At 39.0% G+C, this 25,472-nt stretch overlaps 4 protein-coding genes across 4 annotated transcripts; 1 reads left to right on the top strand and 3 right to left on the bottom strand.

Moving 5' to 3' along the window:
* Positions 1–3,694: 3,694 nt before the first annotated feature.
* On the bottom strand, positions 3,695–6,241 carry LOC142943952 (myelin-associated glycoprotein-like). Its single transcript, XM_076085520.1, has 5 exons — positions 6,214–6,241; positions 5,482–5,862; positions 4,573–4,878; positions 4,199–4,459; positions 3,695–4,020 (listed from the first exon to the last, which is right to left on the bottom strand). The coding sequence occupies exons 1-5, from the start codon at positions 6,239–6,241 to the stop codon at positions 3,935–3,937; spliced, it is 1,062 nt and encodes a 353-aa protein (XP_075941635.1). The 3' UTR covers positions 3,695–3,934.
* LOC142943956 (armadillo repeat-containing protein 3-like) lies at positions 6,240–10,978 on the top strand. The gene is made up of 14 exons (XM_076085524.1): positions 6,240–6,254; positions 6,338–6,455; positions 6,828–6,953; positions 7,187–7,255; positions 7,342–7,517; positions 7,720–7,914; positions 8,165–8,348; positions 8,486–8,638; positions 8,727–8,835; positions 9,429–9,678; positions 9,947–10,083; positions 10,367–10,535; positions 10,703–10,797; positions 10,954–10,978. Exons 1-14 carry the CDS (start codon positions 6,240–6,242, stop codon positions 10,976–10,978), a joined length of 1,821 nt encoding a protein of 606 aa, XP_075941639.1.
* A 1,418-nt stretch (positions 10,979–12,396) lies between these two features.
* LOC142943955 (cell adhesion molecule 4-like) lies at positions 12,397–16,454 on the bottom strand. Its single transcript, XM_076085523.1, has 7 exons — positions 16,256–16,454; positions 15,518–15,898; positions 14,598–14,903; positions 14,227–14,484; positions 13,967–14,048; positions 13,076–13,115; positions 12,397–12,736 (listed from the first exon to the last, which is right to left on the bottom strand). The coding sequence occupies exons 1-7, from the start codon at positions 16,326–16,328 to the stop codon at positions 12,491–12,493; spliced, it is 1,386 nt and encodes a 461-aa protein (XP_075941638.1). The 5' UTR covers positions 16,329–16,454; the 3' UTR covers positions 12,397–12,490.
* A 2,617-nt stretch (positions 16,455–19,071) lies between these two features.
* On the bottom strand, positions 19,072–22,018 carry LOC142943960 (vascular cell adhesion protein 1-like). The gene is made up of 5 exons (XM_076085527.1): positions 21,221–22,018; positions 20,867–21,139; positions 20,709–20,790; positions 19,898–19,934; positions 19,072–19,467 (listed from the first exon to the last, which is right to left on the bottom strand). The coding sequence occupies exons 1-5, from the start codon at positions 21,384–21,386 to the stop codon at positions 19,414–19,416; spliced, it is 612 nt and encodes a 203-aa protein (XP_075941642.1). The 5' UTR covers positions 21,387–22,018; the 3' UTR covers positions 19,072–19,413.
* Between the last annotated feature and the right edge of the window lie 3,454 nt (positions 22,019–25,472).

The following is a 25,472-nucleotide window of genomic DNA, read 5'->3' as shown; positions in this document are numbered from 1 at the left end:
CCACCCGTGAGTCCTGACACACAGTTTTGTTCTCTGTGCCTTTAAATATGAAAACAGAAGTTCAACAAGTAAAACGCTAGTCAGTCCTCTGGATGCTTCTGCATTGATGCTACAAGTAATCAGACAATTTGTTGATGAATAACTAGAATTAAATATATCATAACTAGAAGAAATAGAAATATTAAAGATATAGAAAGACTGTTTTCTACCATTTGATCCTAAAATGATTGATTGTAGCAGACATCAACTTACATTGGAGTGGGTGTTTTTCCTCAGTGCAGCCGTGCTGTCTGACCAGGTCAATGCAGAAGTCACAGGTCTATGAACCAAGATGGACTGTGAAAGGAAGGAGGAGTTAATAGAAGGTGGGTCAAAACATCACTGCTGGTGTTCCTGCAAATGGAAAATAAAGCTATAATTCACACACTTGTGTGCACATTTATACTACAACCACTGTTGTAATCTGAAAATACCACAACGTCCATTAATTTACCAGCCAATGATTAAATGAAAGTATTCTAAATGAAGAAATGACACATTTAGAGTCACAACAATGCATATTATGAGATGGAACTGATTATTTAAATTGTTAAGAGCTTGTTGCATACGTAGAGAAATACTCTCTCTCTCCTTGATTATTACATGCAGAAATAACTTTATTTAAAGTGGATGCATTTATTGAATATTATTCATGTTGAAATGAGAGTATTAGAATCTTTCTGTTCTTGAAAAATTGTTTTTCGTAACAGCACACTGATTAATCTAAATATTGTTACAAAGTCTTGTTTTTTTTTAATTGTTTTCAGTTTTTCTCTTATTTCCTGTTTTATTTTGGTATTCACTTATAGATACTTCACTTCCTTTCCTCGTGTGTTTCCCACCACTGTGATTACCTAACGCCCTGATCAGTTTCACCTGTGTCTAATAAACCTTCCTCGCTTGTGTATTCAGTGTGTGTGCTCTCTTTTGTCTGTTCATGTCTTTACTGGTTGAGGGATCATTTCTGGGTAGTTTTCTAGTATTTTGGACCTTGGTTCTGGATTCTGACTTTGACTCTATGGTGTTTTTGTACCATTGTCTTACTTCATTGGACAGTCTCCTGTGACATTTTGGTGTCGCTTGTCTGGTTTTTAACTCTGCTCCCCTGACTGTGAGCTCTTCAGAGCCCTGTGGCTCAGAGTCTCCTGGTAGGTGGCGTTGTTGGCTTTGTAGTAGAAGTCACTTTGTATTTAAATTGAACTGGTGTAATAAGATGCAGCCCGGCTATTGGCTGTTGTTCCCCGTTACAACATTTTTGCTGTATTTATGTTTTTGTCTATTTGCAGTTGGTGGTCATTACATTTTATGTCTTACTTGATATTAGTGTATTTACAGTAAAATGTCATATTTAGTACATATCTGGGTTGCACCTCAATGACCAAATTTAAAGCCCCTGAAAGCTTGGCATCAAATCTTAAGAATTTCTCCATATAATAGGATACATATTTATGACAGAATAAGCAACAATCATCATTTAGCTTTAATTATGAGTTTATCACTAAAACACTTCAACAACCCTGTCCATTGTCATCAAATTGTGATTCAAATGTTGCTCCTGATTGGTGACATCACCTCTTCTAAAATGCAGCAAGAACCAACTTGGATGATTCTTTTTCGTGTGAAATGAAAAAAACTTACATTTTTGTAAAAGCGTATTCATAAGTCACTGATCACACTGTATGAATTTGATCAACAGCACACATGAATGTACTGCAACATTTTTTTAAATCTCTAAAAGGAAGCTGAAAAATGTTACAACTGCAACGTTTAATTTATTAAATTCAACTCTTCAAACAAGTGGACTGATCACAGTACAGTGGGAAACTAAAGTGAAAATGTTTATCTCTTATTCATCCATAATTGAGTGACAAGTTTGTCTTTTATTCATGAATTTCTTCTTGCTGACCACAAAAGAGCCATGTGAAGAAAAAGGAAATGCAACAAAATAATTGTTTTGGCTTGCATTATGACACTACAAACACATAATATTGAGATTTGTTTGGCTTGCTTGTACTACAGAGTGATAGTTTGTAGCGTGCAAGATCATTTTTGCTGTTTATTGTAACTGCCAAGACTCAAAAACTGTTAATTGTGGCATTGAAACAGCTACTCATGTATTAAAGTGCAAAAATGAAAAACCTTCACATGCAGAAACAATGACTGTAAGTCATCTTTGGTTTAGCTGTAATAATTAAACACAGATCCATTTATGATGAAGAAATATGACGCATGTTACGTGAACAAATCAGCCATCCATGTGTGGCGAAAAGGAATTTAGAGACCCATCAACACCTCACGTATTGATAAAAAATGTTCAAAATGTCCCACTTTAAATATATTGCAAAGAACTGAAGAAAATATGTCCTTGTAAGAATAACAACAGAATATTTGTTGAATAAAAGTTCATGTCCATGCACTCGTTTTCACTTCAACACTTGAGCGTAGAGATCCTCTGGGCTGTCAGCAGTCTGTGTGAAGCTCTTTACTGTCTTGGACACTTTGACCTGTGCATACAGTGTGTCTTGCTGCTGTCCACTGTCCTGCACCGAGGCCGAGGACGGTTCAGGTCTCCAGTTGGAGAAGTTAATCTCTCCGTAATGGATCTCTCCTGTTTCTGTTTCTGTTACTCTGGCTGGCTGTTGAACAGCTGGCTCCTCCGCTGTTAGGCTCTGTGATAAATGGACCAAACAAGAAATGTTGTGAAGCACCTTCATCTATTTCCTTCACTTCACCTCATTTGTCTCTCACTCAGCTCCCACTGCTATAAGACAGCGACAATCATCCAAATAACCAGCTTTTAATGGACACAACAATAGAAACCCTTATTGCTATGGCAGTGGATTATTAATGTGAGTTTCTAACAGGATGTTTCATCTTCCTGTGTGTCTCCACATTTAGTCCCTAATGAGTAACCTGTTCAGTCCAGATCTCAAGAGTGCAGACAGTATGACTAGTTAGAAACATGCTCATAACACATAATTATCTAAAGTATTTAAGTTGTTTCCTACCTGTGTCTGTTGTGAAGTTGAACGTTTTGACTTGAACAACCTGAAAGACACATGAGAGCTGTCAGCTTCATTTTTCTGTGTAATAATAAAGTGCTTTAAGTGCAATTTAGAAACCGTCATTAGAAACAGAAACAGTCAACAATTAATAATACAGTACAAAAAGAGGAAATAGCTAAAAGCAAGTCATTTCACAGCATTGTTTGAGACCACCACATTATTCCTGCTTGTATAAGACACTTCTGATGCTTTAAAAGTGAATAAAAGAGTTTTGAGTCTGAGTATTGAAACTAAATGTGCTTGAAGTGTTCACTCATTCTGGACATCTGGCGGCCACTTCTTGTACTAACTGGTCTAAAGGTCTAAAGGTTTAGTTCAGACTGGTTTTACATTTGAAGACAGTGATCTCAGGTTTCTTACACTGATTTGTCAACATTAGGTTCAAAGATCTTTAATGACATTCAACATTTACATAACTTAGACTCCCAATTAGGGAATCAAGTTGGGTGATATTGACAAACTCTCAAAAAAATAAATGTGTCATCGGCATAAAAATGAATCTCTGTGTTCTGCATGTGTATATTATGACCTTGAGGCAGCGTGTAGACACAACAGTATGGCCCAGGTATAGAACCCTGAGGAACGCCACAAATACACTTTTGACTTTAAATAATCAGTTGAAACAAAAAGATATGAAAATAAATCAGACTCAGAGATTTTGATCAGTTGAAGACATTCATTCAAAATAGAATAATACAGTACAAAATGTCAGAGGTGTAAAAAAAAAGAGCTAATACTAACAAATCACAGATTACAATGAGAAGAATATCTGTACAAAAATACAATCATTTTGAGTGGATACATCTGGATATGAACTTGATTTGAGGTACTTACCAAATGGCAACACCCGCACAGATGAGTACAATGATTCCTCCAACAACTGCGACCCATGGTGACAAACTTTCAAGCTGTTCTCCTACAGAAACAAAACATTATAAGTGACCAAGTCAAGTTAAGAAGAATGCTCAGCTTGACTTCATACAGTATTTTGCAAACGTATATTTAAAATGCTGCGTCACTAATGTTTGCAGACGTGATGTTAGCCAACAATAACTGCTCCTAATTCACAGGATGTGATACAGTTCTGTGTTTACCTTTAATAGTCAGAAGGATCTCTGATGATGTTTGATTACCAAGCTCATTGGTGGCCACACAGTAATAAACTCCTCCATCAGTGACATTAAAGGTGTAAAGGTCTCCTTCAGATACATTGACGGGTCCATCTTTGCTGATCTTGAACCAGGTGAAGCGGCTGACGGGAGGATTGGCTCTGCTGGAGCAGGTCAGGTTCACCCAGCTACCTGCTGACACCGAACCTGGTGGACTGATGGACGCCGAGGTGTCCTTGGCAGCGTCTGAGGAGAATGTGACGGAGATGTGAGGAAAGAGAGCAGCATCAGAGCCTGAATGAGATCCTTAAGAGAGAAGAATCATCATGTGCTGACAGGATCCAATAACAAACACTTACATGAAACACTGAGAGTCGTTGTCTCCTCTGATGTCTTGACATCTTTTCCTTCATTCACAGGATATCTGGCAGAACAGGTGATGATGAATCCATCATGTTCGTCTGACAGAGTGATGATCTTCTGGATTTTAGTTGTGAAGGTTCGATCTGTGTTTTCCTCTGTCATGATGTGAGGGTCTTGTTGGAGGTTCCAGGTGAGTTTAGGAGGAGAGTGTGGACAGGGAGTGAAAGCTGAGCAGCTTATAGAGACAGACTCCTTCTCCTTCAGATCACCTGAGATCTCAATCCTGGGGCTTGGAGGAGAATCTGTGGTTTCAAATCAAATACAGATTGTACACTGAAGAACACAGCAACAAGACCAGGAGTCTACTGCCATGCTAGCAGTACTCTTCTACATTTGAGAGCAAAATATTGTACTTTTACTCCACTAACAGCTTTTGGATTATGATTCCTTGTTAAAAAAAGAAGAACGTGTTTGTTCGGGGCTTCTTGTCATTTTTCTGATGTTTCTGAGTTGTTAACAGAAATCACTTTTTTTCTCCTTTCCTCTCCCATTAATCACCTCACGACCCCTCAGATTTATCTTGTGACCCTCTGTAGGGGTAACATGAAATGTAAACTTACACTAATTAATGTAGATTTTCTAAAAAAATACTGAACTCATGAGACTTCCCCTTTTTCAAGCGTTAAATGCAAAGGTCTGCATGAACAGGCAGCTTCATCATGGGACTATTAATAGTAGAGCACAAAAAATATTCTATTGATCCATGAAGTGTAAACATTTCATTCTCTGGTTGGTCTCTGTAGCAGATATTTACATTCACATTGAAGGTTAGCTTCAACTGACATCACTTTTTATTCTAAACAATAACATCATAGACTGAGTGATAAAAACCAAAACTCTCTTACCTCGAACTGTTATTTGAGGAGGATCACATTCAGCTGTTGCCAGAAATGGTCGGTTCTCAATCCTGAAGTAGTACGTGTCTGTGTATGATGTGTTTAAACTGGAAAATAAAGTGGTGCAGTTTCTCTGACTCAGGTCTCCAGTTAGATTCATTGGATAGATGTTATCCTTCCTGCTACTGTTGAAAATCACATTATTTGGCCTTTGGCCAAAGTAAGGGTCATTTTTAATCCACACTTCGAAGGTTGTTCTTGTGTTGAATCCCTCCTCTGGTTTACCAGTGAAGTTACATGGGATTTGCAAACAAGATCCAGTCAGTGCTTCCATCTCTTGAGGTGCAGTAATGAATAGATTTAGATTCGGAATACAATCAGCCAAAGCACCTGTGAAACAGACTAATGATTAACAGTGGTGAGTAACGTGCAAAAAAACAAAAAACATGAAGAGAAATATACTTCAGCAGTAATATTTTGCATTTTGGTCTTTTTTTCCCTGAACAGTTTTTGTATTGATTAATTTTCTTGGTTTTACAACAACTATCCCCCACGAGGCCGACCCCAGTGGTGACCAAACCCGTCTATATCTCCAAATAATTCAGTCAGTCTCGTCTCAGTGACAAAAGAGCTGACGCAGAGAACACAGATTGTAACATTCACATGAATTTAGGGTAAAATGATATGTGTCAAATAGTAAATGATTCAAGAGGAATACAAGTGACTGAACCAAAAGCTCACCTGAGAGAAAGAAGACACTCAGTAACATGTTGGCTGTCACCGTTCTCACAGACCGGACTGCCATGACAGACACGAGATCAATGATAACGCATTTACATCTCTCCCTCTCTCCTCACTCTCACAGTTTGAGCCACTAACCTTTGAGGTAAAAACTCCAGCAACAATAGTGCTGCTGCTGAGCTCCCCAGAGGAGGACATCCTAGTCAAAGCCTGTGAAGCGATCCACATATTTGCAGAAAAAGGTGCAGTAGACTACCCACGGAAAAAAACGCTACATATTAGCTTTTTTTCTGTGAGCAAACATGCAGCTGAAAACCACAAAATGTACTAAATGTCTTATCTTATTTCCTGCTTATTTCCCATGATATCCGTCATCTAATTCATTCGATTATATGCTCATGAACCACTTGCATAGTATATATTTTATATATCAAGAGCTGAAATAAAACAATCAACATGTAATAATATTATATGTATATTACTATTATAGACACCCCCTGTTTTAGCTTCTAATGTGTTTATCTTCACTACTTCACTGACACATAGTAAATGCTATACAGGTCTGTTTGCCACCGTGCTTAATGTCTCTGCTCATGGTCTCCCCCTGTTGTTAGGAGATGAGAACAAGGTTTGTCTGCTGGGACTGGGGGCATTGGAGCCTCTCTGTCAGCTCATCACTCACATCAACAAGCTGATCAGACGCAACGCCTTCATGGCCCTGGGCATCATGGCCAACAACGGTGTGTCAGACAACATATAACAAAATCAATGCAGAAGAGCCTTTTGAGCCTGTTGGTGGCTTACAGTACAATTGATTTGACGTCCTGACCATCTATGTGCTTGTCAGGCAATTGAGTGCTTAGAGATTTGTCAACTGGCTAGAATTCACTGTTTTGTTGACTTACAGACTGAGAGACTGATGGGTTTGCTGACTAAATAAGTTATTAACTTTGTTTCATATTTCCATTGAAAGGTGATGTAAGGATTGCTCTGAAAAAAATAGATGTCATTCCATCAATCATTGACAAACTGTCCCTTGAAGGTGAGTAATTTGGATCTCGAGATGAATAGACTTAGAAATAGATATAATAAAAGAAACAAACAATGTCATTTTCTTTCCTATTCAAGAAGATGTAGTTGTCCATGAGTTTGCAACACTGTGCCTGGCCTCTCTGTCAGTGGATTTCGTCTGTAAGGTCCGGATCTTTGACAACAAGGGCCTGCCACCTCTAATCCAGCTCTTATCCAGTCCAGACCCTGATGTCAGCAAGAACTCACTAGAGATCATCTTTAACCTGGTTCAGGTGACTCAGAGGAGGTTACAAGGCTATGTGGTTATAAGGTTTTTCATTTTAGTCAAATAGAAGTTACATTTATCAGTATCTTAAAAGCCACTAAACGCATCACGGTGTGTTTTGTAAAATATATTCTTGAGATGGATGAAATTCAAACGGTTTCATTATTCTCTTTTGACTTTTGTATCCGTGTTGTAATGTATGCATGAAGGACCACCAAAGCCGTCTGGCAGTGCGTGAGTTGGGAGGGATCCCTCCACTTCTGGATCTGTTGAAGTCGGACTTCCCTGTCATTCAGCAGTTGGCTATAAAGACACTGCAGAATGTCACCACTGATAAAGATGCATGCAACACCTTAAGGGAAGAGCAAGGATTTGAGAAGCTCATGGATATCCTCAGCAACATGGTAGGTCTTTGTGTGCATGTGTCTGAGAGACAGAACAAATGCTTATGTATGTCTTCATCCTGCCCTTTAGTCCTAGGTAATGAAAACAAGAAGACAAAATATGGATAGGGTTATAGCTGTCTGTATGCAGTGTATGTTTGCACCATTAGCTGAAAATGGTTCCCTTTGAATGAACACTGTCTGAACTCCTAATGCCTCTATATCCTCGACTACATCCTCTGTCTCCTATCTATCTTTTTATTTCTTACAGGAATTCAGAGACCTTCACGCTGTGGCCTTACGGGTAGTTGCTAACTGTATGAGTGACAGTGAGAGTTTACAGCTGATCCAGAATGGTGGAGGATTAACAAGGCTGATGGAGTGTGTTCTCGCCCCCAATATGCCTGAAATCCAGTCCAACGCTGTGAAATGCATCGCCAGGGTTGCTCAGAGCTGTAAGCACAGAAGGAGACAAGAGATAATATTTTTTTTCATTGCTTTCCAGCTATAGGTTTGGAAGTCAAGCGGGTGTAACAGTTAATCCGTGTGTTTTCTGTGTTTATTTCATCGTATTTTGAATACACACGTGTAGCTGAGAATCGCGAACTGCTCAATGAGCAGAATGAGCAGAATGTGCCTGTAGGACTTCTGTCTGTAGCGGACATCAGCGTGAAAACAGCTGCCTGCCAGGCTGTGTCCGCCATGAGCTTCCACCTAGCCAGCAAAGACAGCTTCAGAGACCTGGGTACATACGTGCACATTCGCACAAGCACCTTAACATCATACACTCTTAACGATGCCGTGTGAATGAGTTGGATTTATGTGTGTTTCAGGTGGGATCCCTGCAGTTGTACGGTTGCTGAGCAATGACAGTTTGGTGCTTAGAGAGGCAGCAACCCAGGCCCTCTCTAACCTCACACATAGCAACCAGCTCAACGCATTGTGAGTGACAGACAACCTGTTACATAATGCAAATGAGACCCCTACAGTTAGTTACTCAAAAAGGACCGAGACAATTAACAGTTTCAGGGTCTGAATAATGATATGTGCAACTTGCTGCCAAATGTGTAAAACATTAAGTGATGAGTTTGCAGTCTAAAACCGGGTATTTGAAGGTGGTATTTTAAAGTTGAGCAGTGTGCCTTCCTGTCTGCTATTTCACAAATGATTTAATGCTTCATCTTTCTTCTCATGGTTCTTACTGACTGAATATATCTACCTATCTTCTTTCCCTTTCTCCATTTCATCTTCCACCTTTTTATTCCCCCGACAAATCATCCCTTTACCCTTCGTCTCTTACTGTCTGACATATTTCAGCATTACTGTCTCCTTAAGTTCTCGGGACATTAAACTCCACCTCCCATCCTTAATTCCCTCACTTCCTTACTCTTAATGTTTGATTTCCCTTAAACTCCACTTATTTGTGCAAATCACACAAATGACACACACTTTACCTTCTACGTTGTATACTTTGAGACTGCATGTAGTCTGTAGGTTTGCAGTAAATCTCCCATCCATTTCTGTGGTATCTGCAGTGCAGTGTACGAGGCAGAAGGCCATGAGATCCTTGTCCAGCAGCTGTATGGAAGCTGTCCCAGGACTGTGGCCAATTCTGCTGCCACCCTTGGCAACATGGCGGAACAGGAGGTCATCCGCTGCAGTGTCTTGTCACATGGAGCCATACAAGCTCTGGTGGAGCCCTTGAAGTCCACAGATAGACAGGTCCTGGTCAACTCCACGCTGTGCCTGGCAGTATTGGCCTGCGATACGGAAGCTAGGGCAGAGGTGGGTGTTTGTGTGTGTCTAATGACAGTTTAGACTCCTGCCTTGCTGTCATATTTGTGAATTACAATGAAATTTTGAGATGTTTTGCATAAAGAAAATATCAGTTAATGGTACCAATACTGGTTTGACTGTTCCTGTTTTTATTCTTAACAGTAAAATGTATAAAACTTAAAAACAATGTTAATTATAAACAATAGTTTCTTATGAATTTTCCAAGAATAGTTTATATGCTTTCCCTGACCACCTAAAATTCACTCCTTGTTCATAGCTACTAAGCGCAAGAGGCCTTCACCCACTGGTCAATTTGCTGCAAACCTATGATAAGGAGGTGTTGCGCAATGCATGCTGGGCTATCAATGTCTGTGCCAGTGATGTGCCCACTGCTGTGGAGATGTGCAAATTTGGGTAAGACACTGAGATGACAGCCAACTATTACATCAAACATGACTGATGTCATGTAGAACTTTGATGAGTGTTTTAAAGTTACAGCGACACAAAAGGTGTAGCGTCTTCAAGCCAATTTAGAGTAGTCTCTAAAATAGCCAGTAGATGGCAGTATAGGACAGTATTATGTATGGCTCCGACATAAAGTACTGGTCCTTTTGTTTATATGAGAGTGTGTGTTTGTTAGTGCGTGCATTTTTATATTTATCACCAATGTCTGAATATCTGTTTGTGTGTGTCTTAGTGCCTTGGAAATGCTTCAGCAAATCAACCAATCAGTGACTCGAAGAAGCAGTTTCAGCAAGTTGGCCATGATCAGCCTGCTTAACTTCAATTTGTCTGTCAAATACAGCCTGACAGGTCATTTGGCCTCCACTGAAGTTATTAGTGAGGGCTTCTATGATGCCGGGAAGGTGTGTATATCTATGTATGTATGTATACTATTGAAATGGATGTGAAACGGAGGTCACTTAAGGAATATGAGTCCAATTCAAATAAATTACTGTTGTCAAATCTAAAAGAAAATACTGTAGCAAAGGATAGTTTGACATGTCTTGTACATCACATCTCTCTCTGTTAGGTTCCTGCAGGTCAGAGGATTCTGACTTTAAAGGAACTGTCCGAGCAGCCTGTCAACAAGCAACGGCCCATCATTGTTGTCAATGCTGCAACAGAGTATGTTTTCTTGATTTTCTGTGATTCATTAAGTTTTGAAAAAAATAGAACTAAACATTGTTTATTATTAATATGCATCAGATTCCAACACAGTTAAAAAAAAGTTTAGACAGAGGTTTTTGAAAATATATCCAGGAACTCCCATAATATATCCAGGAACTCCCATAAAACAATTTGTTGATGAATAACTAGAATTAAATATATCATAACTAGAAGAAATAGAAATATTAAAGATATAGAAAGACAGTTTTCTACCATTTACCATTTGATCCTAAAATGATTGATTGTAGCAGACATCAACTTACATTGGAGTGAGTGTTTTTTCCTCAGTGCAGCCGTGCTGTCTGACCAGGTCAATGCAGAAGTCACAGGTCTATGAACCAAGATGGACTGTGAAAGGAAGGAAGAGTTAATAGAAGGTGGGTCAAAACATCACTGCAGGTGTTCCTGCAAATGGAAAATTAAGCTATAATTCTTAAGAGCTTGCATGCGTAGAGAAATACTCTCTCTCTCCTTGATTATTACATGCAGAAATAACTTTGTTTGTAGTGGATTTAATAATAGTACACTGATTAATCTAAATATTGTTACAAAGTCTTGTTTTTTTTTATTGTTTTCAGTTTTTCTCTTATTTCCTGTTTTATTTTGGTATTCACTTATAGATACTTCACTTCCTGTCCTCGTGTGTTTCCCGTCACTGTGATTACCTAACCGGCCCTGATCAGTTTCACCTGTGTCTAATAAACCTTCCTCGCTTGTGTATTCAGTGTGTGTGCTCTCTTTTGTCTGTTCATGTCTTTACTGGTTGAGGGATCATTTCTGGGTAGTTTTCTAGTATTTTGGACCTTGGTTCTGGATTCTGACTTTGACTCTATGGTGTTTTTGTACCATTGTCTTACTTCATTGGACAGTCTCCTGTGACATTTTGGTGTCGCTTGTCTGGTTTTTAACTCTGCTCCCCTGACTGTGAGCTCTTCAGAGCCCTGTGGCTCAGAGTCTCCTGGTAGGTGGCGTTGTTGGCTTTGTAGTAGAAGTCACTTTGTATTTAAATTGAACTGGTGTAATAAGATGCAGCCCGGCTATTGGCTGTTGTTCCCCGTTACAACATTTTTGCTGTATTTATGATTTTGTCTATTTGCAGTTGATGGTCATTACATTTTATGTCTTACTTGATATTAGTGTATTTACAGTACAATGTCATATTTAGTACATATCTGGGTTGCAACTCAATGACCAAATTTAAAGCCCCTGAAAGCTTGTTATCAAATCTTAAGAATTTCTCCATATAATAGGATACATATTTATGACAGAATAAGCAACAATCATCATTTAGCTTTAATTATGAGTTTAACACAAACACTTCAACAACCGCGTCACTTGTCATCAAATTGTGATTCAAATGTTGCTCCTGATTGGTGACATCACCTCTTCCAAAATACAGCCTTTGGTTTAGCTGTAATAATTAAACACAGATCCATTTATGATGAAGAAATATGACGCATGTTACGTGAACAAATCAGCCATCCATGTGTGGCGAAAAGGAATTTAGAGACCATAAACATCTCACGTATTGATAAAAAATTTTCAAAATGTCCCACTTTAAATATATTGCAAAGAACTGAAGAAAAGATGTCCTTGTAAGAATAACAACAGAATATTTGTTGAATAAAATGTCATGTCCATGCACTCGTTTTCACTTCAACACTTGAGCGTAGAGATCCTCTGGGCTGTCAGCAGTCTGTGTGAAGCTCTTTACTGTCTTGGACACTTTGACCTGTGCATACAGTGTGTCTTGCTGCTGTCCACTGTCCTGCACCGAGGCCGAGGACGGTTCAGGTCTCCAGTTGGAGAAGTTAATCTCTCCGTAATGGATGTCTCCTGTTTCTGTTTCTGTTGCTCTGGCTGGCTCTTGAACAGCTGGCTCCTCCGCTGTTAGGCTCTGTGATAAATGGACCAAACAAGAAATGTTGTGAAGCACCTTCATCTATTTCCTTCACTTCACCTCATTTGTCTCTCACTCAGCTCCCACTGCTATAAAACAGTGACAATCATCCAAATAACCAGCTTTTAATGGACACAACAATAGAAACCCTTATTGCTATGGCAGTTGATGGTTAATGTGGGTTTCTAACAGGATGTTTCATCTTCCTGTTTGTCACCACATTTAGTCCCTAATGAGTAACCTGTTCAGTCCAGATCTCAAGAGTGCAGACAGTATGACTAGTTAGAAACATGCTCATAACACATAATTATCTAAAGTATTTAAGTTGTTTCCTACCTGTGTCTGTTGTGAAGTTGAACGTTTTGACTTGAACAACCTGAAAGACACACGAGAGCTCTCAGCTTCATTTTTCTGTGTAATAATAAAGTGCTTTAAGTGCAATTTAGAAACCGTCATTAAGAACAGAAACAGTCAACAATTAATAATACAGTACGAAAAGAGGAAATAGCTAAAAGCAAGTCATTTCACAGCATTGTTTGAGACCACCACATTATTCCTGCTTGTATAAGACACTTCTGATGCTTTAAAAGTGAATAAAAGAGTTTTGAGTCTGAGTATTGAAACTAAATGTGCTTGAAGTGTTCACTCATTCTGGACATCTAGCGGCCACTTCTTGTACTAACTGGTCTAAAGGTCTAAAGGTTTAGTTCAGACTGGTTTTACATTTGAAGACAGTGATCTCAGGTTTCTTACACTGATTTGTCAACATTAGGTTCAAAGATCTTTAATGACATCCAACATTTAATTAACTTAGACTCCCAATTAGGGAATCAAGTTGGGTGATATTGACAAACTCTCAAAAAAATAAATGTGTCATCTGCATGAAAATGAATCTCTGTGTTCTGTATGTGTATATTATGACCTTGAGGCAGCGTGTAGACACAACAGTATGGCCCAGGTATAGAACCCTGAGGAACGCCACAAATACACCTTCGACTTTAAATAATCAGTTGAAACAAAAAGATATGAAAATAAATCAGACTCAGAGATTTTGATCAGTTGAAGACATTCATTCAAAATAGAATAATACAGTACAAAATGTCAGAGGTGTAAAAAAAAAGAGCTAATACTAACAAATCACAGATTACAATGAGAAGAATATCTGTACAAAAATACAATCATTTTGAGTGGATACATCTGGATATGAACTTGATTTGAGGTACTTACCAAATGGCAACACCCGCACAGATGAGTACAATGATTCCTCCAACAACTGCGATCCATGGTGACAAACTTTCAAGCTGTTCTTCTACAGAAACAAAACATTATAAGTGACCAAGTCAAGTTAAGAAGAATGCTCAGCTTGACTTCATACAGTATTTTGCAAACGTATATTTAAAATGCTGCGTCACTAATGTTTACAGACGTGATGTTAGCCAACAATAACTGCTCCTAATTCACAGGATGTGATACAGTTCCGTGTTTACCTTTAATAGTCAGAAGGATCTCTGATGTTTGATTACCAAGCTCATTGGTGGCCACACAGTAATAAACTCCTTCATCAGTGACATTAAAGCTGTAAAAGTCTCCTTCAGATACATTGACGGGTCCATCTTTGCTGATCTTGAACCAGGTGAAGCTGCTGACGGGAGGATTGGCTCTGCTGGAGCAGGTCAGGTTCACCCAGCTACCCGCTGACACCAAACCTGGTGGACTGATGGACGCCGAGGTGTCCTTGGGAGCGTCTGAGGAGAATGTGACGGAGATGTGAGGAAAGAGAGCAGCATCAGAGCCTGAACGAGATCCTTAAGAGAGAAGAATCATCATGTGCTGACAGGATCCAACAACAAACACTTACATGAAACACTGAGAGTCGTTGTCTCCTCTGATGTCTTGACATCTTTTCCTTCATTCACAGGATATCTGGCAGAACAGGTGATGATGAATCCATCATGTTTGTCTGACAGAGTGATGATCTTCTGGATTTTAGTTGTGAAGGTTCGATCTGTGTTTTCCTCCATCATGATGTGAGGGTCTTGTTGGAGGTTCCAGGTGAGTTTAGGAGGAGAGTGTGGACAGGGAGTGAAAGCTGAGCAGCTTATAGAGACAGACTCCTTCTCCTTCAGATCACCTGAGATCTCAGTCCTGGGGCTTGGAGGAGAATCTGTGGTTTCAAATCAAATACAGATTGTACACTGAAGAACACAGCAACAAGACCAGGAGTCTACTGCCATGCTAGCAGTACTCTTCTACATTTGAGAGCAAAATATTGTACTTTTACTCCACTAACAGCTTTTGGATTGTTCCTTATTAAAAAAAGAAGAACGTGTTTGTTCGGGGCTTCTTGTCATTTTTCTGATGTTTCTGAGTTGTTAACAGAAATCACTTTTTTTCTCCTTTCCTCTCCCATTAATCACCTCACGACCCCTCAGATTTATCTTGTGACCCTCTGTAGGGGTAACATGAAATGTAAACTTACACTAATTAATGTAGATTTTGTACATCAATGATGGTAAATTGTCAAAAATAAAAGTCATGACGCTTTTTCAAGCGTTAGATGCAAAGGTCTGCATGAACAGGCAGCTTCATCATGGGACTATTAATAGTAGTGCACAAAACAAATTCCATTAATATCCATGAAGTGTAAACATTTCATTCTCTGGTTGGTCTCTGTAGCAGATATTTACATTCACATTGAAGGTTAGCTTCAACTGACATCACTTTTTATTCTAAACAATAACATCATAGACTGACTGATGAAAACCAAAACTCTCTTACCTCGAACTGTTATTTGAAGAGGATCACAAGAAGCTGTTGCCAGAAATGGTCGGTTCTCAATCCTGAAGTAGTACGTGTCTGTGTATGATGTGATTAAACTGGAAAATAAAGTGGTGCAGTTTTTCTGACTCAGGTCTCCAGTTAGATTCATTGGATAGATGTTATCCTTCCTGCTACTGTTGAAAATCACATTATTTGGCCTTTGGCCAAAGTAAGGGTCATTTTTAATCCACACTCCGAAGGTTGTTCTTGTGCTGAATCCCTCCTCTGGTTTACCACTGAAGTTACATGGGATTTGCAAACATGATCCAGTCAGTGCTTCCATCTCTTGAGGTGCAGTAATGAATAGAGCTGGATTCTTATCACAATCAGCCAAAGCACCTGTGAAACAGACTAATGATTAACAGTGGTGAGTAACATGTGTAAAAAACAACAACAAAAACATGAAGAGAAATATACTTCAGCTGTAATATTTTGCATTTTGGTCTTTTTTTCCCTGAACAGTTTTTGTATTGATTAATGTTTTTGGTTTTACAACAACTATCCCCCACGAGGCCGACCCCAGTGGTGACCAAACCCGTCTATATCTCCAAATAACTAAGTCAGTCTCGTCTCAGTAACAAAAGAGCTGACGCAGAGAACACAGATTGTAACATTCACATGAATTTAGGGTAAAATGATATGTGTCAAATAGTAAATGATTCAAGAGGAATACAAGTGACTGAACCAAAAGCTCACCTGAGAGAAAGAAGACACTCAGTAACATGTTGGCTGTCACCGTTCTCACAGACCGGACTGCCATGACACTCATCACCTGGATTCACAAACACAACAGTGGATTTTACAAAGCGTTCAACATGCTCTGTACAACCACAAGTTCCTGTGTGTTAAGAGACCACCGCTCACAAGACTGCAAATGTGTACGACGCAGAGTGTTAGATGAGAATAAAACCATGAGTGTTGTCTTACCAAAGAAGCCCACATCAACAAGAGAGTGACAAATAGATCCTTTGGTTGGTGGTTTTAAAGAGAAAATAATGATATTCATGAATTTCAACAGTCCAACAATCCAACTTCCCTTTTTTAGCTGTCGTAATTTAAAACCGAGACAACTTACTTTGAATTAAGAACACAGAGTGAGTGCAATTTTATTTTTTATCAGAGTTATTACAATTTCATCATTGAATAAATGATTTACCCCAATAGCTAAACATTCTGCTTCCTCTTCTCTCAAATATCTATTAAAATCTTTAAAAAGTACATTTGATAAACACCAGCAGACAAAAGGTCAGGATTATTCTGTTTTATATTTAAAAAGAAAAACATGAAAATGTCCCATCAAGGAGCCAGTTTCACACAGATTATTGCAGAAACTGTATCTGTTGTTGTTTTCCTTCATAAAGGAACATAGAGGGGAAAATACTGGAATCCTTGAGAAGCAGAGGAAAAGGACTCGCCAAGCAGTCAGAACAATATAAGGCACTCAATGGCATGAATCATACGGAAAAGGCTCAGATGAGCAGCTACTCTTTACAACTCATTGATATTTTATCCACACTTGAGTCCTGACACACAGTTTTGTTCTCTGTGCCTTTAAATATGAAAACAGAAGTTCAACAAGTAAAACGCTAGTCAGTCCTCTGGATGCTTCTGCATTGATGCTACAAGTAATCAGACAATTTCTTTATGAATAATCAGAATTAAATATATCATAACTAGAATAAATAGAAATATTAAAAGATATAGAAAGACTGTTTTCTACCATTTGCCATTTGATCCTAAAATGATTGATTGTAGCAGACATCAACTTACATTGGAGTGAGTGTTTTTCCTCAGTGCAGCCGTGCTGTCTGACCAGGTCAATGCAGAAGTCACAGGTCTATGAACCAAGATGGACTGTGAAAGGAAGGAGGAGTTAATGGAAGGTGGGTCAAAACATCACTGCAGGTGTTCCTGCAAATGGCAAATAAAGCTATAATTCACACACTTGTGTGCACATTTGTACTACAACCACTGCTGTAATCTGAAAATACCTCAACGTCCATTAATTTACCAGCCAATGATTAAATGAAAGTATTCTAAATGAAGAAATGACACATTTAGAGTCACGACAATGCATATTATGAGATGGAACTGATTATTTAAATTGTTAAGAGCTTGCATGCGTAGAGAAACACTCTCTCTCTCCTTGATTATTACATGCAGAAGTAACTTTATTTATAGTGGATGCATTTATTGAATATTGTTCAAGTTGAAATTAGATTATTAGGATCTTTCTGTTATTGAAAAAGGTTTTTATTCTCTGGATTCTGACTTTGACTCTACATGGTGTTTTTGTACCATTGTCTCACTTCATTGGACAGTCTCCTGTGAACTTTTGTGTTTTTGTCATCTTAAAACATTTACATGCACCTGCACTTTTCATCTGAGTCGTGTGTTTTGGGTTCATGTCTTGCTGGTTTCCAGTGTAGCTTAATACATATGTACATATTCAGGTGATGATGAATCCATCATGTTCGTCTGACAATAATAATAACTCATAAGGTCCCCTTTCAGGATGAATACAAAAGAAATAGCAACATTGTGTGAGTCTGCTCTTTTGTACATGATAATTCCTGTACTTATTGTTCTTTTAATGCAATATCCTATAAAATCCTACATGTTCCCATCCTTAGTACACACAACATATACTTTGAAATGAAAATCTCATTTCTCAATGAATACATTTTATTGTAGAAAATGATTTATCACAAGTGAGAATCCTGCAGAATCCGACTAACCAACTTCCCCTGTGTACTTGAAAGTTCTCAGAATTTATTGAGGGCTTTGCACATGCCTTACCCTCCACCACTTCTCCTTATTAGTCTGGTTGATAAGCCACACAGCTGAAACAAAGGTTTCTCATCACATTCAGAGTGTCAACACCAACTAAACGTGTGGGAAACTTCACAAACAAGTATCTGCCTCGATGAATAGCATGTACATTGAATTTTAGTTGTGCTGCAGTGAATGTGATGTCCTCCTGAGGATCATTAATAATGCACTATTAACTGGACTCCTAATCACGTGGATTTATATATATATATATATAACAATAAGTCTTGATTTGTCATTTCAGTACATAGACTGTTTGCACTGTATGAACACCCCACATATTAAACCATATTCTCTGTAGGGGAACGTGGGCTTTCCACAGTATGAGACAACGAGTTAATTAGTCAGTTATAAATACAACTTATTCTCAGTTGTCGTGTTGAGCATCAGAAATATTTGAACCAAATGAAGTCAGATATTACGACATCATAAAGATACAAGCATTCATGTATATACTTCACGTAACTCAAATAACATAATGATAATAATGACATATTTGAACAGGTGAAAGTATGAACTTCATGTATTTTACACGCACAGAAACCGTAATGCTGACTTCTCCGACAGTTACATATCAATCATGAGTCTGTGTGTACATGCTAAATGATAACATAAGTGACAACACTTTCTGCTGATTGAAACGCATCATTTTTTATTTTATTTAACACACTTTACATGCATCCAATGGAAACACCAGCTTAGCAATACAAATGATGTACATGGTCCAGGCATGTGTTTTGTATCTTAAGAACAAATAATAAAATCTGGTGCCAGGAATCAGTTTAACATGAGATAAAATATGAAAGAGGATGTTTTTACTTTTGTGTTGTGATAATTTTAACAAAGACAACAGTGCAGAGAAAGCACATATAAACATGATTAACTATTCCTCTTTAAAGAACGGAAGACCCTTAAGTATTAAGAGAAGATCTACACACATTGTGTAAGTGGCACACTAAGACTAATGAATACAGAACATATAACACAGTTGTCGTTCCATATCATCTTCTTCCTCTTCTGGCTCATGATGGATGTAACTCAACCACGCTGTTAACATAGTCCGCTTCTACTGCTTGCTGCAGCAGAAAGAGTTTTAGTTACTGCCAAGATGAACACAGATGCAACATGTCTTTTGTGTTACAGATGTGTCAGTGTCACAGGGCCTCACATTAGAGAACAGCAGACTGAACAATCCACCAACTAAATTAGGCCCTCAAAGAACATGTTAAACCTCACACACACACACACACACACACGATAGTGTTCGCCATATCATCTTTATAAGGTGATAACATGTCAATGTTGTGTTTACAGCTTGTTGGACTGCCCCTTAATAAATGAATGCAGGTTTAAAGCTGTTTTGACTTTGTGTTGTTTCAAACGTTCTTTATGTAGATTTAATTTTTGTCGGTATTCATTTCTGATGTTCTGTTTTTACGTATGAGTGAATGGAACCACTTTATAAAGAAATAATAATGAAATAGCTCTCCTCATCTCATATCTTACCTCCTGTGGTTTGGTGGAGCGTCTTGATCTAAACCAGCTGGATGAAAAAGAAGAATGAATGAATTCGTTGGTAACACTTTATAAGTCTATAATGCTTCATAAACATACTTTGTAATGCATTTTCTTTCATCACGGCATCATTATGCATTTTATGATGACATATAAGGTCCAGTATCATAATCATTTATAATTGCTGGTCACTCGCTGACATTTGCAAGGATAGTAGTGCATTATAATTCCCATAGCTGTAATACATTATCATTGTTTTAGAAAGCATTGTACTCACTGTTATAATACATTATAATGTGGTTATACGTTACTCTGTGGTTATTGTTTTGATTTAAGTGAACATTGTGTGTTGTTATTTAGCAGAATTAATGACATATTTCTTCACTTTTCTTGAAGCAAACAGTGCCCACTTAGAGTAACTTATAATCACATTATAATGCATCATTAAAAGATTATGATGTATTACAACAATGGGAGTTATAATACACTATGATCCTTGTAAATGTCAGTGAGTGACTAGCAGGTATGAAGTGTTCTACTTGACCTTATACGTCGTTGTAAAATGCTTTATAATGTGTATGATTATTGTCATCATCATTATGAATATTGATGGTGTATTATGCATTAATGCATTACAAATGTATTCATAATGTATTATAGACATGGGCTTAGAGAGTAGAAAGTGTTTTTTGGGGTTATTTTGTAATGACAGTGATCTGTCTCATACATTCCAACCACATTTAAAATGAGACCAGCTGGTGTGTATCTGCAGACGATCGTATCGTAGAAAAGTTTATCTCACCACTCAAAGATGACCAATGTGCTGACGAGCATTACGATTCCCAGGATCTTCACTATGACTTGAGCACCAACCCGTTGATCGCCTGCAACACAACAGCATGGTCACCTTCTGAAATGTTATGACTCTAAAACATCTCAAATCATAATTCCTGCAGTTACCTTCAAATACCAACTGACGTCCAGTCGATAGCTGAATGTCCAGCTCATTTACGCATCCACAATAATACAATCTGCCTCCATCACTGCTGCTCACTTTAAAGCCATAAATCTGTTCATCAACTTTGATCAGTGTCAGTCTGCCATCATCGATCATGAACCACACAAAGGTGTTAATGGGAGGGTTTCCTCTGCAGGAGCAGGTCAGGTTCACCAAGCTGCCAACTGACACTGGATCAGTGGGACTGATGACCACTGAGGTGTCTCTGGGAGAATCTGGAAAATTTAGCATATAATCATGAGAAAAAATCTGTTGTTTTGCCATCTGCTTTCAATCTTTATAAAACAAACACTTACATGAAACACTGAGAGTCGTTGTCTCCTCTGATGTCTTGATATCTTTTCCTTCATTCACAGGATATCTGGCAGAACAGGTGATGATGAATCCATCATGTTTGTCTGACAGAGTGATGATCTTCTGGATTTTAGTTGTGAAGGTTCGATCTGTGTTTTCCTCTGTCATGATGTGAGGGTCTTGTTGGAGGTTCCAGGTGAGTTTAGGAGGAGAGTGTGGACAGGGAGTGAAAGCTGAGCAGCTTATAGAGACAGACTCCTTCTCCTTCAGATCACCTGAGATCTCAATCCTGGGGCTTGGAGGAGAATCTGTGGTTTCAAATCAAATACAGATTGTACACTGAAGAACACAGCAACAAGACCAGGAGTCTACTGCCATGCTAGCAGTACTCTTCTACATTTGAGAGCAAAATATTGTACTTTTACTCCACTAACAGCTTTTGGATTGTTCCTTAATAAAAAAAGAAGAACGTGTTTGTTCGGGGCTTCTTGTCATTTTTCTGATGTTTCTGAGTTGTTAACAGAAATCACTTTTTTTCTCCTTTCCTCTCCCATTAATCACCTCACGACCCCTCAGATTTATCTTGTGACCCTCTGTAGGGGTAACATGAAATGTAAACTTACACGAATTAATGTAGATTTTGTACATCAATGATGGTAAATTGTCAAAAATAAAAGTCATGAGACTTCCCCTTTTTCAAGCGTTAGATGCAAAGGTCTGCATGAACAGGCAGCTTCATCATGGGACTATTAATAGTAGAGCACAAAACAAATTCCATTAATATCCATGAAGTGTAAACATTTCATTCTCTGGTTGGTCTCTGTAGCAGATATTTACATTCACATTGAAGGTTAGCTTCAACTGACATCACTTTTTATTCTAAACAATAACATCATAGACTGAGTGATAAAAACCAAAACTCTCTTACCTCGAACTGTTATTTGAAGAGGATCACAAGAAGCTGTTCCCAGAAATGGCCGGTTCTCAATCCTGAAGTAGTACCTGTCTGTGTATGATGTGTTTAAACTGGAAAATAAAGTGGTGCAGTTTTTCTGACTCAGGTCTCCAGTTAGATTCATTGGATAGATGTTATCCTTCCTGCTACTGTTGAAAATCACATTATTTGGATTTCGGGGAAAATTTAAATAATTTTTAATCCACACTCCGAAGGTTGTTCTTGTGTTGAATCCCTCCTCTGGTTTACCACTGAAGTTACATGGGATTTGCAAACAAGATCCAGTCAGTGCTTCCATCTCTTGAGGTGCAGTAATGAATAGCTTTAGATTCGGAACACAATCAGCCAAAGCACCTGTGAAACAGACTAATGATTTAAGAACACAGAGTGAGTGCAGTTTTATTTTTTATCAGAGTTATTACAATTTCATCATTGAATAAATGACTTACCCCAATAGCTAAATATTCTGCTTCCTCTTCTCTCAAATATCTATTAAAATCTTTAAAAAGTACATTTGATAAACACCAGCAGACAAAAGGTCAGGATTATTCCGTTTTATATTTAAAAAGAAAAACATGAAAATGTCCCATCAAGGAGCCAGTTTCACACAGATTATTGCAGAAACTGTATCTGTTGTTGTTTTCCTTCATAAAGGTTTCGTGGTAAATAATTTACATCATTTTGACATCAGACGTCTGTCTCTCCCGCTGCACGTGAGGATCAGCTGTTGTGAGTAGGTTCCACCGTTGCCACGGCAACGGTTGCATAGCTGCGGCGGTTTGTTTAGGGTGGGCGGGACGTTCCGACGTTCCTTTCAAGTTTGATTCTTTGTGACGTCACGTTTCAAAGGTGCCTTTGATGAAACATTGCTATATAATGTTGAATGATAGATGAACTCTCACATTTTGAAGTAACAGTCAAACAGTCAACATGTCTTCCGATAAAGTCATCCAATTTAAAGGCCAGAGTGCAGAATTAACTGCAACTCAACTGACCCATCATCAGAGACTATTTGAACAACACGAGTCCCTCAAAAGAGAATTAAATAGCCTCCTTCCACTCCAGAAGGAGGTGAAACAATTGAATGAAGATCGAGAAAGTTTACAGCGAAAACACGCGGCTGAGTTGAAGGAACATGTGAGAATGTTCGCGAAGGAAAGATCGCTAAGGCAAGAAGAAGAAGTGCAGCGGTTTAAAACCACAGAGGAGAAGTATGAAGCATTGGAGAAAGCAAATTTGAAAGAGTTCAACTCTAGAATTCGGGAGAAAAATACAAAGATAAAATCTCTGGAGAAAGAATACAGACTCTTAAATGAGGAATTTACCTCATTTAAGAAGAAAGCTGAAGAACAAAGCCTCAATGAAGCTAACGACACTGCAGAATTGGAATCCTGTAAAAAGGAGTCCAAGAAAAAGAGTGGCTTCATTGGGGGAATGAGGCGTCGCTTTGACAGAATCACGACCTCAAACAATTATCAGCAAATGAAGATAGAGGAGCACATCAAGCGTGCTCAGTTAAAAGAACAGGAAATCATGGAGCTCCAAGAGCTCATTCCTGAATTGGAGAACAGGTTGCGAAAAGCAATCAGCAAGACTGAGGGCCAAGAGGCTGAGAGGAATCAGATCCAAATAAACTTGTTGGAGGCTCAGGATCAACTTGTTTCTACTAGGAAGCTGCAGGAGGAAGTCAGACTCTTGAAAGTCGAGGCAGATGAAAAGAACAAAGCGCTGGACAAGGCTGACCAGATCAACTGTTCTGTGAAAGAGCAGCTGGAAAAAGTGAAGCAGCAGCGGTGTGAAATAAACAACACATATAAGACCGTGAAAGAGTCCAAGGCCGACTTGACAAAAAAATTGGACGCGATCGTGGAGAAAATCCTGAAGTTGGCAGCGTCCGAGTGGGACAAGCCAGACCTGAGGAATAAGTTAATGGCTGAAAAGGGAAACTCCAGAATGTACACGGAGATTAAAAAGGAGAGGGAAAAAGTGGTTACTAACGTAACGACGCGAAAGTTGGAGATTGGAGGCAAGAAATCTTTGCCTCCAATTTCTAAAAAAAGCCAGCCCCCCCCTCAGGTTAAAGAGCAGAAGAAGGATCTCACTCCTGTCCTAAGGACGGTAAAGTTGGAGATTCTAAAAAAAAGCCAGCCCCCCCCTCAGGTTAAAGAGCAGAAGAAGGATCTCACTCCTGTCCTAAGGACGGTAAAGTTGGAGATTCTAAAAAAAAGCCAGCCCCCCCCTCAGGTTAAAGAGCAGAAGAAGGATCTCACTCCTGACCTAAGGACTGTAAAGTTGGAGATTGGAGGCAAGACATCTTTGCCTCCAATGTCTAAAAAATGCCAGCCCCCCCCTCAGGTTGAAGAGCAGAAGAATGATCTCACTCCTGTCCTAAGGACGGTAAAGTTGGAGATTCTAAAAAAAAGCCAGCCCCCCCCTCAGGTTAAAGAGCAGAAGAAGGATCTCACTCCTGACCTAAGGACTGTAAAGTTGGAGATTGGAGGCAAGACATCTTTGCCTCCAATGTCTAAAAAATGCCAGCCCCCCCCTCAGGTTGAAGAGCAGAAGAATGATCTCACTCCTGTCCTAAGGACGGTAAAGTTGGAGATTCTAAAAAAAAGCCAGCCCCCCCCTCAGGTTAAAGAGCAGAAGAAGGATCTCACTCCTGTCCTAAGGACGGTAAAGTTGGAGATTCTAAAAAAAAGCCAGCCCCCCCCTCAGGTTAAAGAGCAGAAGAAGGATCTCACTCCTGACCTAAGGACTGTAAAGTTGGAGATTGGAGGCAAGACATCTTTGCCTCCAATGTCTAAAAAATGCCAGCCCCCCCCCTCAGGTTGAAGAGCAGAAGAATGATCTCACTCCTGTCCTAAGGACGGTAAAGTTGGAGATTCTAAAAAAAAGCCAGCCCCCCCCTCAGGTTAAAGAGCAGAAGAAGGATCTCACTCCTGACCTAAGGACTGTAAAGTTGGAGATTGGAGGCAAGACATCTTTGCCTCCAATGTCTAAAAAATGCCAGCCCCCCCCTCAGGTTGAAGAGCAGAAGAATGATCTCACTCCTGTCCTAAGGACGGTAAAGTTGGAGATTCTAAAAAAAAGCCAGCCCCCCCCTCAGGTTAAAGAGCAGAAGAAGGATCTCACTCCTGACCTAAGGACTGTAAAGTTGGAGATTGGAGGCAAGACATCTTTGCCTCCAATGTCTAAAAAATGCCAGCCCCCCCCCTCAGGTTGAAGAGCAGAAGAATGATCTCACTCCTGTCCTAAGGACGGTAAAGTTGGAGATTCTAAAAAAAAGCCAGCCCCCC

This window comes from Anarhichas minor, unplaced genomic scaffold, assembly GCF_050575085.1.
Source record: "Anarhichas minor isolate MPS153535 unplaced genomic scaffold, ASM5057508v1 ptg000161l, whole genome shotgun sequence".
NCBI classification, from domain to species: domain Eukaryota; kingdom Metazoa; phylum Chordata; class Actinopteri; order Perciformes; family Anarhichadidae; genus Anarhichas; species Anarhichas minor.
The sequence above is the reverse complement of the archived record's forward strand: the minus strand, read 5'-3'. Positions and strand labels throughout refer to the sequence as shown.

What these genes read in the sequence shown, in the direction of transcription:
- LOC142943956 (XM_076085524.1), top strand. An exon ending in GCTTCTATGATGCCGGGAAG is followed by an intron (nt 10,536 to 10,702) that starts GTGTGTATATCT and finishes TCTCTCTGTTAG; the next exon opens with GTTCCTGCAGGTCAGAGGAT. An exon ending in GTTGTCAATGCTGCAACAGA is followed by an intron (nt 10,798 to 10,953) that starts GTATGTTTTCTT and finishes TAATATATCCAG; the next exon opens with GAACTCCCATAAAACAATTT.
- LOC142943952 (XM_076085520.1), bottom strand. Translation starts at nt 6,241, where the DNA reads ATGTTACTGAGTGTCTTCTTTCTCTCAG. An exon ending in GAGTGTCTTCTTTCTCTCAG is followed by an intron (nt 5,863 to 6,213) that starts GTGAGCTTTTGG and finishes TCTGTTTCACAG; the next exon opens with GTGCTTTGGCTGATTGTATT. An exon ending in AACGACTCTCAGTGTTTCAT is followed by an intron (nt 4,460 to 4,572) that starts GTAAGTGTTTGT and finishes CATTCTCCTCAG; the next exon opens with ACGCTGCCAAGGACACCTCG.
- LOC142943955 (XM_076085523.1), bottom strand. Translation starts at nt 16,328, where the DNA reads ATGAGTGTCATGGCAGTCCGGTCTGTGAGAACGGTGACAGCCAACATG. An exon ending in AACGACTCTCAGTGTTTCAT is followed by an intron (nt 14,485 to 14,597) that starts GTAAGTGTTTGT and finishes CATTCTCCTCAG; the next exon opens with ACGCTCCCAAGGACACCTCG. An exon ending in GATCCTTCTGACTATTAAAG is followed by an intron (nt 14,049 to 14,226) that starts GTAAACACGGAA and finishes TTGTTTCTGTAG; the next exon opens with AAGAACAGCTTGAAAGTTTG.
- LOC142943960 (XM_076085527.1), bottom strand. Translation starts at nt 21,386, where the DNA reads ATGACAGAGGAAAACACAGATCGAACCTTCACAACTAAAATCCAGAAG. An exon ending in ACGTCAGTTGGTATTTGAAG is followed by an intron (nt 20,791 to 20,866) that starts GTAACTGCAGGA and finishes GTTGTGTTGCAG; the next exon opens with GCGATCAACGGGTTGGTGCT. An exon ending in ACATTGGTCATCTTTGAGTG is followed by an intron (nt 19,935 to 20,708) that starts GTGAGATAAACT and finishes TTTTTCATCCAG; the next exon opens with CTGGTTTAGATCAAGACGCT.